The sequence below is a fragment of the Rhagoletis pomonella genome, unplaced genomic scaffold, assembly GCF_013731165.1.
Source record: "Rhagoletis pomonella isolate Grant_MI unplaced genomic scaffold, Rhpom_1.0 Rhpom_scaffold_00007, whole genome shotgun sequence".
Lineage (NCBI taxonomy): Eukaryota > Metazoa > Arthropoda > Insecta > Diptera > Tephritidae > Rhagoletis > Rhagoletis pomonella.
The window spans coordinates 12858932-12874327 of NW_023458561.1; the positions used below are offsets into that span (position 1 = coordinate 12858932).

Below are 15396 nucleotides of genomic sequence, written 5' to 3' on the forward strand. Positions count from 1 at the left end.
TTGTCTTATGCACAAGCAGCCAAACAAAGGGAAAATATGATTGTTATTAAACTAAAAGATAAAGCAAAGAAAAACAAACATACGAAAGTGGCGCTTAAAAAAGTAATAGAACCAACAGAATGTCATGTGACAACAGTGAAGGAGATTAGCAACGGCGGAATAGTGGTGCAATGCAAGAATAAGGAATCATGCGAACTAGTGCAGAAGAAGATAGCGGAACCAATTGGAGATGAATTTGAAACGGAGAAATCTAAAGATAAGAGGGAGTCTAAGATGTTTAAAGTTATTGGTTTAACAGAGAGACTAAGCAGTGAACGCTTAGTAGAGTGCATTACAAAGCAAAACCGCATATGTGAGGGTAAAGAATTTAAAGTTGTAAAAATTTTTGAAAACTATAGTCGCAGAGGAGAATATTATAATGCTCTTGTTGAGACTGATATCGAAACGTATGAAAGTATAATGAAACAAAGGAGAATTAATATAGAGTGGGACTCTTGCATTACTGTTGAGTATGTAAGAGTATTTAGGTGCTTTAAATGCTTGGGATTTAATCACAGGGCGGATGAATGCATTAATAAAAAAGCTTGTAGCAACTGTGGAGCAAGTCACGACAGCAAAGATTGTTTGTCAAAAGTTCTTAATTGTGTAAATTATAGCGAACTGGTTCAAAAAAAACCTATAGATGTGGATGTGCACCACACCGCGTTTGATAAAGAATGCCCAGCATTTAAAAGATATCTTGAAAGTAAATCAAGATCTAGAAAGTAGCAATCAAAAGATAAAAATATAAACTGCCTGTACCTAAATATTAATAGCATTTTGAGTAATAAATATGAATTAGAAAAAGTAATTGAACAAGTAAATCCAGCAATAATATTATGCGCTGAAACATGTACCACAAATCACGTTAAAAATCAAGAGCTAACCATACTAACGTACAAACTAGTGCGATGTGATTCGCATAGTAGGCACACTGGCGGTGTTCTGATATATGTGCATGATTCTATTGAATTTAGTATTAAATATAATAAAGCGTCAGGTAGAAATATATGGTGCATTTTTATACAATTAAAGCATATTAACCCAAAATGGCAAATCGGTGTAATTTACCACTCACCCAGCACAAGTGATGCGGATTTTATAAATTATTTACGTAACGTTTTAGGCAGAAATTGCGAAACTTCAGAGAGTAATATTGTTGTTGGTGATTTTAACATTAATCTCAATAATACATCAACTTATAGCACTCAACTAATTGATCTGTTGAAGTCATACTCGATGCACCAAAAAGTTAACTTTGATACTCGTATAACTGATACATCTAGAACTAAAATAGATTTACTTTTTTCTAACACTGATGATATAGTGTGTGAACAGTTAGATGATCACCAAATTTCTGATCATGAAACAATCCAATTTAAACTTAAAAGTAACCCTAAATTTACAAAGAGAAGCTCAATAAAGATAACTTCATGGGAAAATTATAATAATGAAGTTCTTATTAATCAGTTACGCCTATGCGATTTTAGCAACTTTGATACAATTGATTTGGAAAGTAAGGTGTTGTATATTAATAATAATATTTTAAATGTCATGCGAAGCATTACCTTTGATAAAGTAGTTCAGTTAAAAATTATGAATAAATGGTATGACAGCGAGCTAGCCAATATGAACAGGCATAAATTTACACTTAAGAAATTTGCCATAATATCGGGGGAATGGGATCAATATAGGACCATTAAGAAACAATATAAAAAGCTTATTAAAATAAAAAAAGCTAAGCACATGGAGTATAACATAGATATCAATAGTAACGATAGTAGAGCGATGTGGAAATATTTAAAAAAGGCAATTAGCATGGAAAACGAAAATCCTTCAATTAAAAAAAATAGTAATAAATGGTCAATCATATCATAATGAATCTGATATTGCGAACGAGCTGAATAAATATTTTGTAGATAGCATCACAGACATTTGCAGCAACATTCAAGTAGTTGATAGAGATGTCAACATATTTAATCAGTTAAGTTTTAAGTTTGACCCTGTTAGTACGGTTGACATCGAAGACCTTGTGAAAAAGTTTAAATCCAAGATAGGTGAAAAAAAGTTATTATCAGATGGAGTAGTCAAAGATGTTGTACCTTATGTAGGCTTTTTCTATGCTCAAATAGTTAATGAGAGTTTGAGTAGTGGCATAGTTCCTTCCATCTGGAAAACTTCTACTATTGTCCCTATAGAAAAAGTTAAAAATACAATCAAAGCTGAAGAGATACGACCAATAAATACCTTGGCCAGTGACGAAAAAATTTTAGAAGTTGTCGTCAAAAACCAACTGGTGCAATATTTAGAAACCAATGATATACTCTTACCACAGCAATCGGGATTTAGACAAAAGCACTCGTGTGAAACAGCCTTAAACATGGTTTTAGCTGAATGGAAAGAAGAACTTAATAATAAAAAGTCGATCATAGCTGTATTCATCGATCTTAAAAGAGCTTTCGAAACTGTTGATCAAAAAATATTACTCGATAAATTATTAGATATTGGCATTCGAGATGTGGAATTAGATTGGTTTAAAAATTGTTTAACAAATCGAACTCAAAGAACAGTCATTGGTTCTACGTTATCAGAGAAAGTGGACGTCAAGATTGGCCTACCCCAAGGCTCCGTTCTTGCCCCTATTTTATTTAATATCTACATTAATGATATCAATTCTATTTTGAAATTTAGTTCTATTAAACTATTTGCTGACGATGCGCTTATCTCAATAAATGGAAAAAACGAGAAGGATATAAGAGAAAAACTACAGGTTGATTTAAATGCTCTTCATATTTGGCTTTGTGCTAATAGGCTAAAAATAAATATCGAGAAAACAAAATATATGGTAATTACAAGAAAAAATATTACGGATTTTGAACCCATTAAAATAAATAATACCGAAATTGAAAACGTTAATACAATTAAATACCTGGGTATCCGAATAGACAGCAAATTAAAATTTGATTCGCATATTGATTATACAATTAGTAAAATAGCAACAAAACTGTGGTACATGCAGAGAACTTGTAAAAATTTGAGTAGCCACTATAAAGTAAAAGTATACAGATCAATAGTTGAGCCTCATTTTATCTACTGCTCTACAATTTTCTTTATAATGAAAGATTCTCAAATTGAAAAGCTGCAAAAAAATGCAGAATAAAGCTATGCGCTTTATATTACGCAAACGGTATGATACTCCAATAAAAGATATGCTTATAAGTTTGAATTGGATGAGTGTAAAACAACAACATAAAAAACGGAAATTTACCCGATTATCTGCGAACAAGTATCAAATTTAACTACGAGGTTCATAACCGGAATACAAGACAGCGAAATGATTTTAAGTTACCGAACTATAAAACCGAGTCTGAAAAAAATAGTCTTTTTTACAAGGGGCTAAAATGCTTTAATGAATTGCCAGAAAGTGTGAAAAATTGTGATATTAACCTATTCAAAAAAAGGCTATATGAGTATGCCAAATCTTTAAGTATCAGATAGATTCTATGATTGGGTGGATTTATGGTACATATTTCTATTCAATTAAGGATATTGTAATATAAAATTTTTTAATTTAACATATTTATATCTAAAATATTGCAATGTAACTTTTTTCTTTTTTTCTTTTTTACATTTATTTTTATTTTAACTAATGCAATAATATTCTTTAAGGGTTGATCTAGGCTCGAAGAGTCGTAATAAATAAATAAATAAATATATAAAATATTAAAATCGAGAACCAACTCATCAGTTGAGAAAGTTCCATATGGGTCAACGAAACCGACAAATGGTTCTTTCTATTAAAAACCTATTTCAGTAATACCTTATTCGGAACTAGTTGATACTTTGGGTCATTGAAAAAAGGGATTGATATATCTAAGTATATGGAAAGCGCGATTTTCAGGTAGTTCTTAACCATATTTTTGTCAAGGTAACTTACGTAACGGTAAATATATATTTTGATAATACCATGCAGATCGGAACTAAATGTACTTCTCCTAGTTGTATTTCCAAGAACGCTGCAATCCTAAAACTGAAATGAGTACACAACTTTCGGGAGTGTTTTCACAAGAACGAAAGCGAGAACAAAATTATCAAGAAGTTGCCAACGACAATTATATAGACAAAAAATCCTGGGGAACATTTTCGAAGAGATACAAAATGCAAACAATACCCTCTTTGAACATTTTTAACAGAACAAAATGGGAGCAAGTGTCCGGAGCGTTCTGGCAAAGAACAAAACGAGCGAAAAAGTCTTAGGAACATGCTCTCGATGGACAAATGGAGAACACCATTTTACTCATAACTCTGCAAGAGCTTGGAATGTTTGAATATTAAAATGAATCCGCTTCGAGCCACTGTTTTAATTTTCTTGGATTATAATGATTGGGTCCCTGCACGTATTCATGTTCTGAGATTAAAAAAAAAAACGCGAGTACTAAGTACTCATGAAATTTGATGTGTAAACGGCTGTCCATAAATAAGTACATAAAAATGTTCATCAATACATCAACTAAGCAACGAGAATTCCCCCGTATACAGTGGTAAAAATATAAATAGGGATGAGATATTTTAGAATTATTTAGCTATTTCCCCTTCGTTTGTTTAATGTTTACTATTTTAGCTCTTTGTCTAATAAAAACCATGTAAATTAAAATTTCAAACTTTGTAGTAATCTTAGGAATTCGACAAAGTTTCATAAAAATTCGGAGTCTTTTAATAAGATTTCTTAGAAAAATTCTGAGTGGGGAGCTTTTTTGATCGGAACACACCATCTATTTAAATTTAAATTTGTATAATAAAATGCAAGTTTGCAAGTAACTGTTGTTTTTTTTAATTTTTTGTTCAGGCATTTTCATCCATACAAAGTACGATCGACAATTTTTTTGTATGGAGAAAATGATCAACACGTTCCACAAATGTTTTTCCGTGCCCATTATTTAATAATAAATGAGTTCCGTAAATGGACCGTATTGCTCAGGTCATCCTAATATTAAATGATCTGGAAGTTGAAATGATTCAGCTTTTCTTTGGCTAGAATTGAAAATCGTAAAGGAAGGGGCAGAGTAACCTCTTTGTTATCTATTATGATATAAAATGGTAACGATAGTTTAGGCGTCAAACGGTTATAAAAGGCATTGCTTAACTCATATTTACATATGTGCATTCGCTTTCGTAGCAGATTTAAGCGTTCGTTCGCATCGCTAATTGTGGGCCACAACATGCAAATTGCGGTAATTACTACTACAAAAAGCTGTTTTCTGCCAATCTATGCAACGTTTGTTTGTTGTTTTCCTTCGATGAATACTTAATGTTAATAAACAATTGTATCAATCGTAGTTGATTTTCCTGTTATTTCATGTATTTTTTCCAAACTATTTCAGTATCAGTTAAGTATTTACAATGAATGGCTTTAAAAAATGATTTTAGAGCTATGCCGGAATTCCACTGGACAATAAATGAAATGACAAAGATTTTATTGACTAAGTTGGGCATTCACCAAATACATATTGAATCTTTTAATTGTGCAAATTGTTTGGTGTTCCGTATCAGATTATATAACTTTTGAGATTTGAGTTAAAACATGAAATGCTTTTGGAAAAATGAATTTTAAAAAGTTATTCAAAAAATTAGAAAATAAACCTGTTATGCCGAATTTGCACTAGGTATTGAAATGACAAAAAATGCTTGCCATTTAAAAAATGCTACGTGGAAACAAACATAATGGCTATTTTTGTGGATGTAATGGCATGGAAATTTTTTAGTCCCCAACATTGTCATTAAAAATGGTGTCTTTCAATGCCCAGTGGAAATTCAGCATAATAATAAAAAAGTCGATAATACAAAGTTTAATTGCGCGAAGTAAAAATATTTTAACAGAAAAAACATATTTCAAAGCCCAAACAAAATGCATGTTAATAGACACCACATACAGATATAGATTCAGATTACTTTATAAAGCACTCCGGCGGTCTGTGTGCTGATCTAATATCCTGGGCCAACAGGATGGCCCCATTGGCTGCATAAGCTCACTAGATGCGCCGAAGAATGGTCGGTGCCCTTTACAAAGAGGCAGCTTCCTTGGTGGGGGAGGTGTGGAAGGGTGCCAAGCCAATTGCGATGGAAAACGCGGGGTTTCCTGTTTGTCCGTGGGCTCGGTTATGGCTCCCTACTGAATTTTTCCTCTTCAGTAGAGATCGAAGAGATACTTCGGTACTGCAACCCATCCCTAACAACGCATAACTGGAGGGTTATATGGCTAGAGAGGACCGACGAATCCTATCGACAAGCGCTGGTACTGCTCAATACAGAGTCCCTCAGTTCTCAGCCTTACTAAGGGGGCCATAACCTACTCGTCTAAAATATTATATAAAACTTTTCTTGAGAAATTGGCATGAGTCACCATATGTATATTTTTTGATGAAATTAAACAGAAAATTTGTGCAAGGCGTGAAAAGTATAAGAAAATATAAATATTAATGATATGTTTTAGAACAAAAAAAAACGAATGTCGTACATTGAGCATACGAATCCACTTTTGTTAATATTGTGCTAATGTAAAGATTTAAAAATTAGAATTCTTAAGAACATTGATAAACACATTTTATGTTGAATCCCGTAAATACTTTACATTGTGTTATTGTGAGCGTTAAATTAACTGTGAACCATTATAAATATATTCATTTACTCAAATCGAATGGGAGTGAGACTATTGATCTTTCACTTTATGTCTGTTTGTTATATTATGCGGGTTAAAAACATTAAAATTAGTTAATACGGGAATACTTGAAAAATAGATGTGATCCCGTTAGCTATTATTGATTCAAAAACAAATAGTGAGATAAGGTAGACTGTTGTTGTTATAAAGCTCGGTTACCTTAGTTCAACACATAAAATACTGTTGTAGCTACTTCAATTTAGATATTTTTTTTTTCTATATATTCTGGTTTCCTTTTACTTTTTCGTTTATTTTTGATTAGCCTTGTTTTTGTACTAAATAGTACTAAATAGTTTTGCATATCAGTTTATTATTTCAAAACTATTGCCATGAATTATGGAGAAGCATAATTAATGATGTCAAGGAAATAGATGGTACAAACATAATTCTTCTTCTGCATACACATATTCCATTGCCTTTCACGCTCATTATTATTTAAACTACTTTACTAAGACAAACATAAGCACACACAATTGTTTGCAATTAATTATAGGCATTTCTAAAAAAATCATGTTGCGTTAAGTTAAGTACAAGGCGTTGAAATTATTAAATATAGTATTTTACTATGGATGTATGCACGCAAGTTTTATTTACAAGCTTAAGAATGGTTTCAAATTAAATTGTATGTATACCCATATGCATTAAATGTATATGCAAACGTAAATACACAAGCATGTATGTGTGCACGAATAAGTAATGGAGAGAACAGAGAATGCTATAATACTCCTTCATAACAAAAGACTTAAGTAACGAACTCACAAATTACTACTGGCTTAAAACACAACTGGGTGAAATGTGATCGCATAATATTTTCGCGTCCTGGATCCTGAAAATCATAAAAACGGCAGTTATTTGAACTGCGCAATCATTTCCTTGCTGCGAGCCAAATTATTGCCTGTATCTAAAGATATTGTACAAGTTGCAAGTATAAGAAACACAACAATTCTGCAAGCATGATAGCCAAATTCCTTTAAAAAAGGGCTAAAAAAGAGCTAAAAAAAGTCATTGTGGCTAAAAATGGTAGCTAAAATTTTTTACTTACATATACACGCAAACATTTTCAATAAGTAATGTATAGAAAAATAATAAACTCTGGAAAAAAGCTAATATTTTATCCAACCAAAAACCTTTTCGTATAAAAAGGGAAATATACGACACCAGCTTGCTGGATCTATCAAGTGATTGTACCATCAAGCTCGAAGCATATAACTTACCAGCGTGCTGGTACAATATTTATTTCTTTACAAATGAGGTCGAGGAAAGATCGAAATGATTTGAGCCGAAATTTCATAATTTTTTCTACCATTTTGTTAAACATTGTTTTTTTTTTTTTAATTCACAACTGCAATATTGTGAACTTAATATTCCACAAACACGGCTTTGACTTTTTACTTAGAAAATTGAGCTAAGTTCACCACTCACGACACCATGCTGGTACAATCATAAAATTCTCAAATAGCTTTTGAAGTCGCACCAGCAGCTGGTACAATCACACCACAAGAACATACACGGTCAATCGACTTGATGGGCCATTTAACAAATTTAGCATATTAAGGGCCGTAAACTTATCTATTTTAAACTATAATCGTTAATAGATATACACTTTTACAATATGTACATATATATAAAACCGTAAGGAACATACAACACATATATGTATATATATCAGTCCTTCTTAGTTTAAAAATTCATCTCTTACATAAATGAAAAAAAAAATGAGATCAAATTAAACATATACCACTTTTTCATGCCAAGTAAACCGATAACTTTATCAAACAGATATTCTGCCCATGCCCTCCTTTCGTTTATACTTGCGACAATAGCCGAGTTTTCTTTGGTTAGCGAGCTCAGTATCACAAATTTTATACTACGAGCACGAAGATAAAGAAATTTTAGAAATAAACTCACTAAATAGGGAAAAAATTATATTTGAAAGAGATAATATCCATTTAAATAAATATTTAACATAAAGGCGATTTATTTGAAGCAAGTTGACAGAAAAACAAGTAAAGAAGTATAAGTTCAGTAGACGCAGGTATCAACTTTGTCTAAACTACATTTGCATGATAAGGGAAACCCCACATTATCATTGAAACAAAACTAACTGAACGGATCATAAATTTAACCACATCTCTATCAGGATCATATCGTGGTTTTTTTCTTTGCGTGCAAAATTTGTATGCGGATCCCGATTATTGCACAAGAAAACACAACTAGAGTTGCGACAGAGTTACATTGGCTTAAAGTTACCAAGTTTATTCACTGAAATCGCTGGATAAATTTAACAGAAATGTGTAATCAAGATTCCATACACATTTTGGCAGTTAATTTATAAAGTTTACACGATTACGGTTTATAATGCATTTATAAGGTTTGATGAATACCCTTTCTGCATTAAAATATGATGTAAACAGTGTTAACGAAGACATGCCATAACTTTGAAACGTGCGCTCTCTCTAACATTGTTTACATTATATTTTAATAGAGCATTTTGCGATTCAGTATTTTGAATTGGTTTAAACAAAATTAAATCACTGGAAATAGTTATAACCCCGAAATATTTTCCTGAGTTTTGGTCAGTACATGACAGCAATGCGTTGGAAACAGAAACCTTTTCTAGAACGCTTTATTAGTTCTAGTGTAATAAGCGTTTTCGTGAAGCTCTAAAAATTACAACTACAACATTTGAGTATGGCATCAAAATTGCTGAAAAGATTATGCCCCTATTATTGATGTGCAAAATTGTGCGATTAAATTACTTTGAAAAAAAAATTCCTTGCATACACAATTTTTCATTAAAATCACCATCGAATTCTCAATTAAGTTCTTTTTCAAAGCTTAGTTTTACATCCTCAGCAAGCTGAAGTCTAGACATCATCACATAAAGCTGTTCATGAATAAACACTCGCTGTTTTAGAAAAATTCCTACCTTTTCCAATTTTTGATGAGATTTGTTTATGATCATTGAGATTGAGAATTTAACGGAAAATTGTGTGCCACGGAGGTCGCTTTGTACTTGTCGGTGCCAACTCTATTCTTGTAATGAAGACTATCACGTGCCCGGCGGAGCCTCTTAGTGTTCGGGGCAATTAGTCTCGTTTTGTATTTCTAAGAAGTAGAGTCCACACGAAGGTAGATTTTTCGGCGAAGCCGAAGCCGAACCGAACGTTCGGTTTTAATCTAACATTCCGCCGATTACCGAGGCCGAAGCCGATGATTTACTTTAAAATTAAGTAAATCGAATTTGTCAAAGAATAAGCTCCATTTTGCTGTTTTAATTGTACAATGTACATGTAATACAAAATACATAGAAACGTATTTTTCTCTTGTGTATTAAAAAAAAAATTTCTTAAAATTAGTGTTTTAATTGTACAACGTACATGTAATACAAAATACATAGAAACGTATTTTCTCTTGTGTATTAAAATAAAAGTTCTTAAAATTAGTTTAGTCACAGTTCAGTTTCTGTGCAAAGTCATTGTTATGTAGTAATTATATTTGTTTATATGAACTTTAATAACATAATAATAATATTTTGGTGCTTACACTTTTTCTAAATGTTTAGCCGAGCTTCTCCTTTAATTTGTGGTGTACGTCTTAATATTGTAACACAAATCGAGGGACCTACAGTTTTACGCCGCTTCCGCACACCAAATGGATTTTATCAGAAGCTTTTTCATTGCAGAAACACGCTCGGAGGTTTGGCATTTTCTAATCTGATGTTGTCACTTAAATTCAACAATTTGTTTGCGTTCTCGCGGCGGCTGGTGGGTGGAGCAGAAAGTTATTTTTCAGCAACTGCTTTAAGTAACTCTAGGGAGCCAGTATTGCAATATTGAAAAATATCGGCACCTCTAATAACTCGTTTATATGTATATTCCTTAATCATAATTTCAAATTCTCTCGAAGTTCTCAGCTGGCAGCTGATTTTCCGAAAAAGTAAGCAATACCTTTTTTTAAACCTATTATTCACAATAAATGTGTACCTTTAAATTATAATAAATGTTCAAAAAAAAAAAATTGTAATCTACAAGTAGATAGCAAAAAGGTTCGGCTTCGGCAAAAACTTCGGTAGCCGAAGCCGAGCATTCAGCTGAATATGAAAATCATGCCGATTAATCGGCAAACCGAAACCGAAGCCGAACAATCGGTCGGAATCTACTAAGAAGCACAAGCACATTCGCTATTTAGTAGTTTAGTTTATGAAAAGGCATCTCTGAATTCATCATTCATACTGATTTGTTATCGTTAGTTTTGTTTACGTTTTTAAACCACCGTCTTCGATAGAATCCACATTTAGGCATGCCATCAGCATTTTCTGGACACAGCATAGACTTTTTAGAATACCCCTAGTTAAGACTGAAAAATGCTGTCAAACAATTTCTGAAGGCATTGAAAATCGTTGGAATTAATAGTTTCAGTGATATATCGTGAAGAACAGGACGCTTCTGAATGAATACATTTCTCAATGCAAAATTTCAGGCTTAGGGCTTGGAAAAGCACGGGATTTAGCAGTTTCAGCAATGTGTGGTGAGGATAGGAAGCTTGTCCTACACACATTTAATAAGATTATACATTTGTCATAACGAAAGCACTCAGTATATTGCAGACTTTCACCGACTAAATACTTATTTCGTCACATCCGAAAATGATCTTTCGTACTGATTTCAGCGGGACTGTACTGATCTAAAAGCATTGCCCTACTGAAGATTTTTTTTGTAATAGCTATGGCATAAAAGGGAAACCAATTATTCTCAAAAATATCGTCGCTTGGGGCGTAGAGCTGCAAAACTATCGATAGTGCCCCCATTCGATAGTTTCGATAGTTTAGGTTGCCCACTATCGATAGTATCGACATATTTTCAATGGATAAAGTTTAAAGTTTTATTTATATATAAACCATTGTTTCGTTCAAATAAAGTACTTAGTATATATTTCTTTCACATACAGATTATTTCATTTTGTGAACACAAGGAATTAACGTTGTCTAAGGAACTTTAATAAAAATAAATATATAATGAGATCATTATGGGCACAGCCATTTGTTTTTGTTTAAAAAGATTATGATGTCAACATTTTTAGCTTTGAGTGATGCTCTCCAATCGGAGAGTAAATATCCAGCTTTGCTGAAAACTCGTTCAGGCTCTGTTGACGTTGCTGGAGTGCACAAATAGCGTAGAGCACATTGTGTTAAGACTTTCATATCAGTATTTGTCTACAAAACATAGAACAGAAATTATTAAAAGCTAAATTCCCATAGACGGCCATTGTTACCTTCCAATATTCTAATGGATCAAAATCATGTGGCAAATTTTGATTTTCGAAATATTGACGAAGCATTATAATGGCATCAGCTCTTGTGGATTTACGTTTACCAGCGACCTTGTCATTTAAGAACTTAAAGAGCGGTGCAATTTTCGGCTGTTGTGTTGACGATTCTGGTGATGTTACCGTATGTGTCGGCAAATCAGTAACTACGGGACTCAAAGTTTTAAGCATGTTAGAAAGCTCATTTTCCAAAGCTAAAGCTGCCTGTTCCGCAATGATATGGTTTCTGAACCCTTCCTTTTTGAACCGGGGGTCAAGCAATGTACTCATTTTGGGTGTGGTTCGATTTTCATAGGGGACAAGCCTTATTTGCAAACGTTCAATCAAAATGTTGAATATGGCAAGCCCTTCATTTGGTTTTAGTTTATTATGCGTTTCATTTAGAGTTTGAAAGATACCACATATGATAGGAATGATTAACGAAATTGTGACAGAGTTACTTGCAGATACTTGAATGGTCGCGTCATCAAATGGTGCCAATAATTCAACTAATTCTTCTAGTAGCTCTATTTCGTCAGCAGATAAAGTCTGGGGTGCTTTTGGGGTTCTTAAAATTACAGAGGAAATTATATCCTTAGTTTGCAAAATTCGCTTTAAGTATCATGCGATATGCACTGTTCCAGCGTGTCGGACATTCTTGCAATAAATTATAAACTTTTCCTGTTCCTTGTGCATTTTTAAATTTGGCGTAAGCGATCGAGCTACTTTTGAAGTAGGTCACAACCTATTTGCATTTCGTTATCACATTTTTGACTTTTTCAAAAGCTAACACATCTTGCACAACCAAATTTAATGTGTGAGCAAAGCACGGAAGATGTCGTTTTTGCAACAATTCGCATGCTTTAATCATGGATGACGCATTGTCGGTGATAACATTCGAAACTTTATCTAAAACGCCCCACTCCGTCAGTACAATTCGCAAGGACTCGGCAATATTGGCAGCCGAATGATTAGTACTCTCCAAAAGATTGTAGGTAGACAATACTGCGCTTCTTAAGCTACAATTTTCAATGAAGTGACAGGTTACGGTTAAGTAACTCTCGTTTGCCCGAGAGGTCCATGCATCCGTAGAAATAGCACAAGTATTTACTTTCATAAGAATATTTTTAAGATTTGCTTTTGATTGATCATATAATTCGTGGCACATTACATTCTGCAACGTGGTTCTGCTAGGCATCACATAGCGCGGATCTAGTAACTTGACGAAAGCGGAAAAAGCCTCGTCTTCTACGATTCGGAAAGGCTGGTAATCTATGGCAATCATTTTCATTAGTGCACTGTCAAGTGCTTTTTTACGAGCCGAATGCGAGTCATACGTTTCTGATGCATTGAAAAATGAAGTTATTTTATTTGGTTTCGACATTCTGTTGTAACCAGGATGTGTGCGTTTTAAATGGTCCAACAAATTGGAGGTATTGCCGCTGGTTTTGTATACTTTTTCACAAGACAAACATTTTGCACGCGTTTTATCCTTGGATCGCTGTAAATAAGTCCACACTTCTGAAATTGCATTTCGGCTTCGTTTGCACACTACGCTCTCACATTCGCTGCCTGATTCATTTGGTTCGCTGTTTTCATGAACCGTTGCTGCAAATATTAATGTTTTCGTTCAGTATTGATAGATATAACTACACGTATATATATTTTATAATGCTTACCACTTTCTTGAGACATTTTAATTTATTTACAACTCATTCAACGCCACAGCCTCGCGCCTTTTTATTTGACAAACTTGTTAAATTCAAATAAAAGAAGTGCAAAATTAGAAAAAACTATCGATTGTCGCAAGTAAATTCGATGGTTTTGCAACTATCGATAGTATTAACCTAAAAACGACACCATCGATAATGTCGATAGTGTAAATTTAAGACACACTATCGATACTATCGATAGTGCCATCGATAGTTTTGCAGCTCTATTGGGGCGCAATATCTCGCATATGCCAAATGCAATGACACGTACTTGTATGATAGCCCAGAAATAGAATTTCTAACTGAACTTAATAAATATAAGCTTCTACAGGCTGGACATGTTTGCACTAGACCCTAGTCACTCGTCTATTGGTACAGAGTTCATCCATTCTGTTTCGGCAATATCGTGACTCCATCTTGTCGAATCCACATATTTTCCAGCTCAAAATCCGAATTTCAAGAATAATGGAAAAAGAAACAAAGTCTAAGCGGTAGAGGTTATGGCAGCTATTTCGAAGATCACCAAATCTCCTCATCAGACTTCTTTTAATTACTTTAGTTCCACTAATCGTGCCCCTCGCAGAAAATAATCGAAAAAATTATTTAATATCCGTTACACTTTTATCTAAAAATCCCAAATACAAAGTAACTACAAACGCCTCTTAACCTTCTTTCGAAATAAAAACCAAAAAGCGTCCAAATCGGCACTGTATACACCTCCGTTACGGAATACTGTGAATTAGAGTTAGGTTTTCATATTTATGAGCGGTTGAATTCAGTGAGTTGTAACTGCAACTGTTGCTTCGCAAATATGCCACAAATTTCATAAATTGTACCTGCAATTTATTTTTTCATACAAATCTACTCATTGCATTTTCTGTGGGCTTGTGCAACTTTGCACAGTGGTTAAGTTTTATAAAGTATTTGATCAAAATATACTTGAACGCTGAGTAAAATAAGAACAGGTACTTACTACGGCTAGTAAGTGTTTTTGTATGCATTAAATCAAAAAGTGTAGGCAACCGTTGCTATTTTGAGTTTTACAAGATATTTTTTTAAATACTATGTTTGTAGAGGAGCCGCTCAAATTTACCATTATATGCACCTACATATATAAGTATGGAGTTTATATATGTATGCAGTGTATTGTCTATTGTGTTATGCATTGACACGAATTTCACTAGCGAATGCCTATATGGCTGACTAACCACACAATTGACTGACTAGTTGCCAACATGCATTAATGCTGAACAATAGTTACAGCCATCACAATTTCGAATTGCATATGCCGAAGATTTCATTTGTAAAAGTGCAATATGCAATGTATTTTTGGGCTTACGATTACAAACACACATCAAAATATTACCCTTAATTAAATGCGCAGTGAACCTTGGGAAGTATTAATGAAGATTAACTAGTTTTTTACATTTTTTGAATGTCGGCTTCGGTTAGTTGGGTTCGAGAAATGATACCGACCAACTCCAGTAAAACTCTAGCATAGATTTAAAAGCCCAAAGGCAAGTAGATTATTTGCACCTAAATTCTCCGGAATTAATTTTTGGTTATGGCTTCATACCAACATAAGAACTTTCTGTATGAAAACTATGTAAAATGTATGGTCTT

At 33.3% G+C, this 15396-nt stretch overlaps 2 protein-coding genes across 4 annotated transcripts in view; both read right to left on the minus strand.

The window, feature by feature from the left end:
- The window catches only part of LOC118742341 (rho GTPase-activating protein conundrum), a 194057-nt gene that overhangs the window by 51207 nt on the left and 127454 nt on the right, over positions 1-15396 (minus strand). The gene's annotated exons all lie outside the window — the stretch shown is intronic.
- Positions 12807-13756, minus strand: LOC118743596 (zinc finger BED domain-containing protein 1-like). Its single transcript, XM_036476361.1, has 2 exons — positions 13741-13756; positions 12807-13669 (listed from the first exon to the last, which is right to left on the minus strand). The coding sequence occupies exons 1-2, from the start codon at positions 13754-13756 to the stop codon at positions 12807-12809; spliced, it is 879 nt and encodes a 292-aa protein (XP_036332254.1).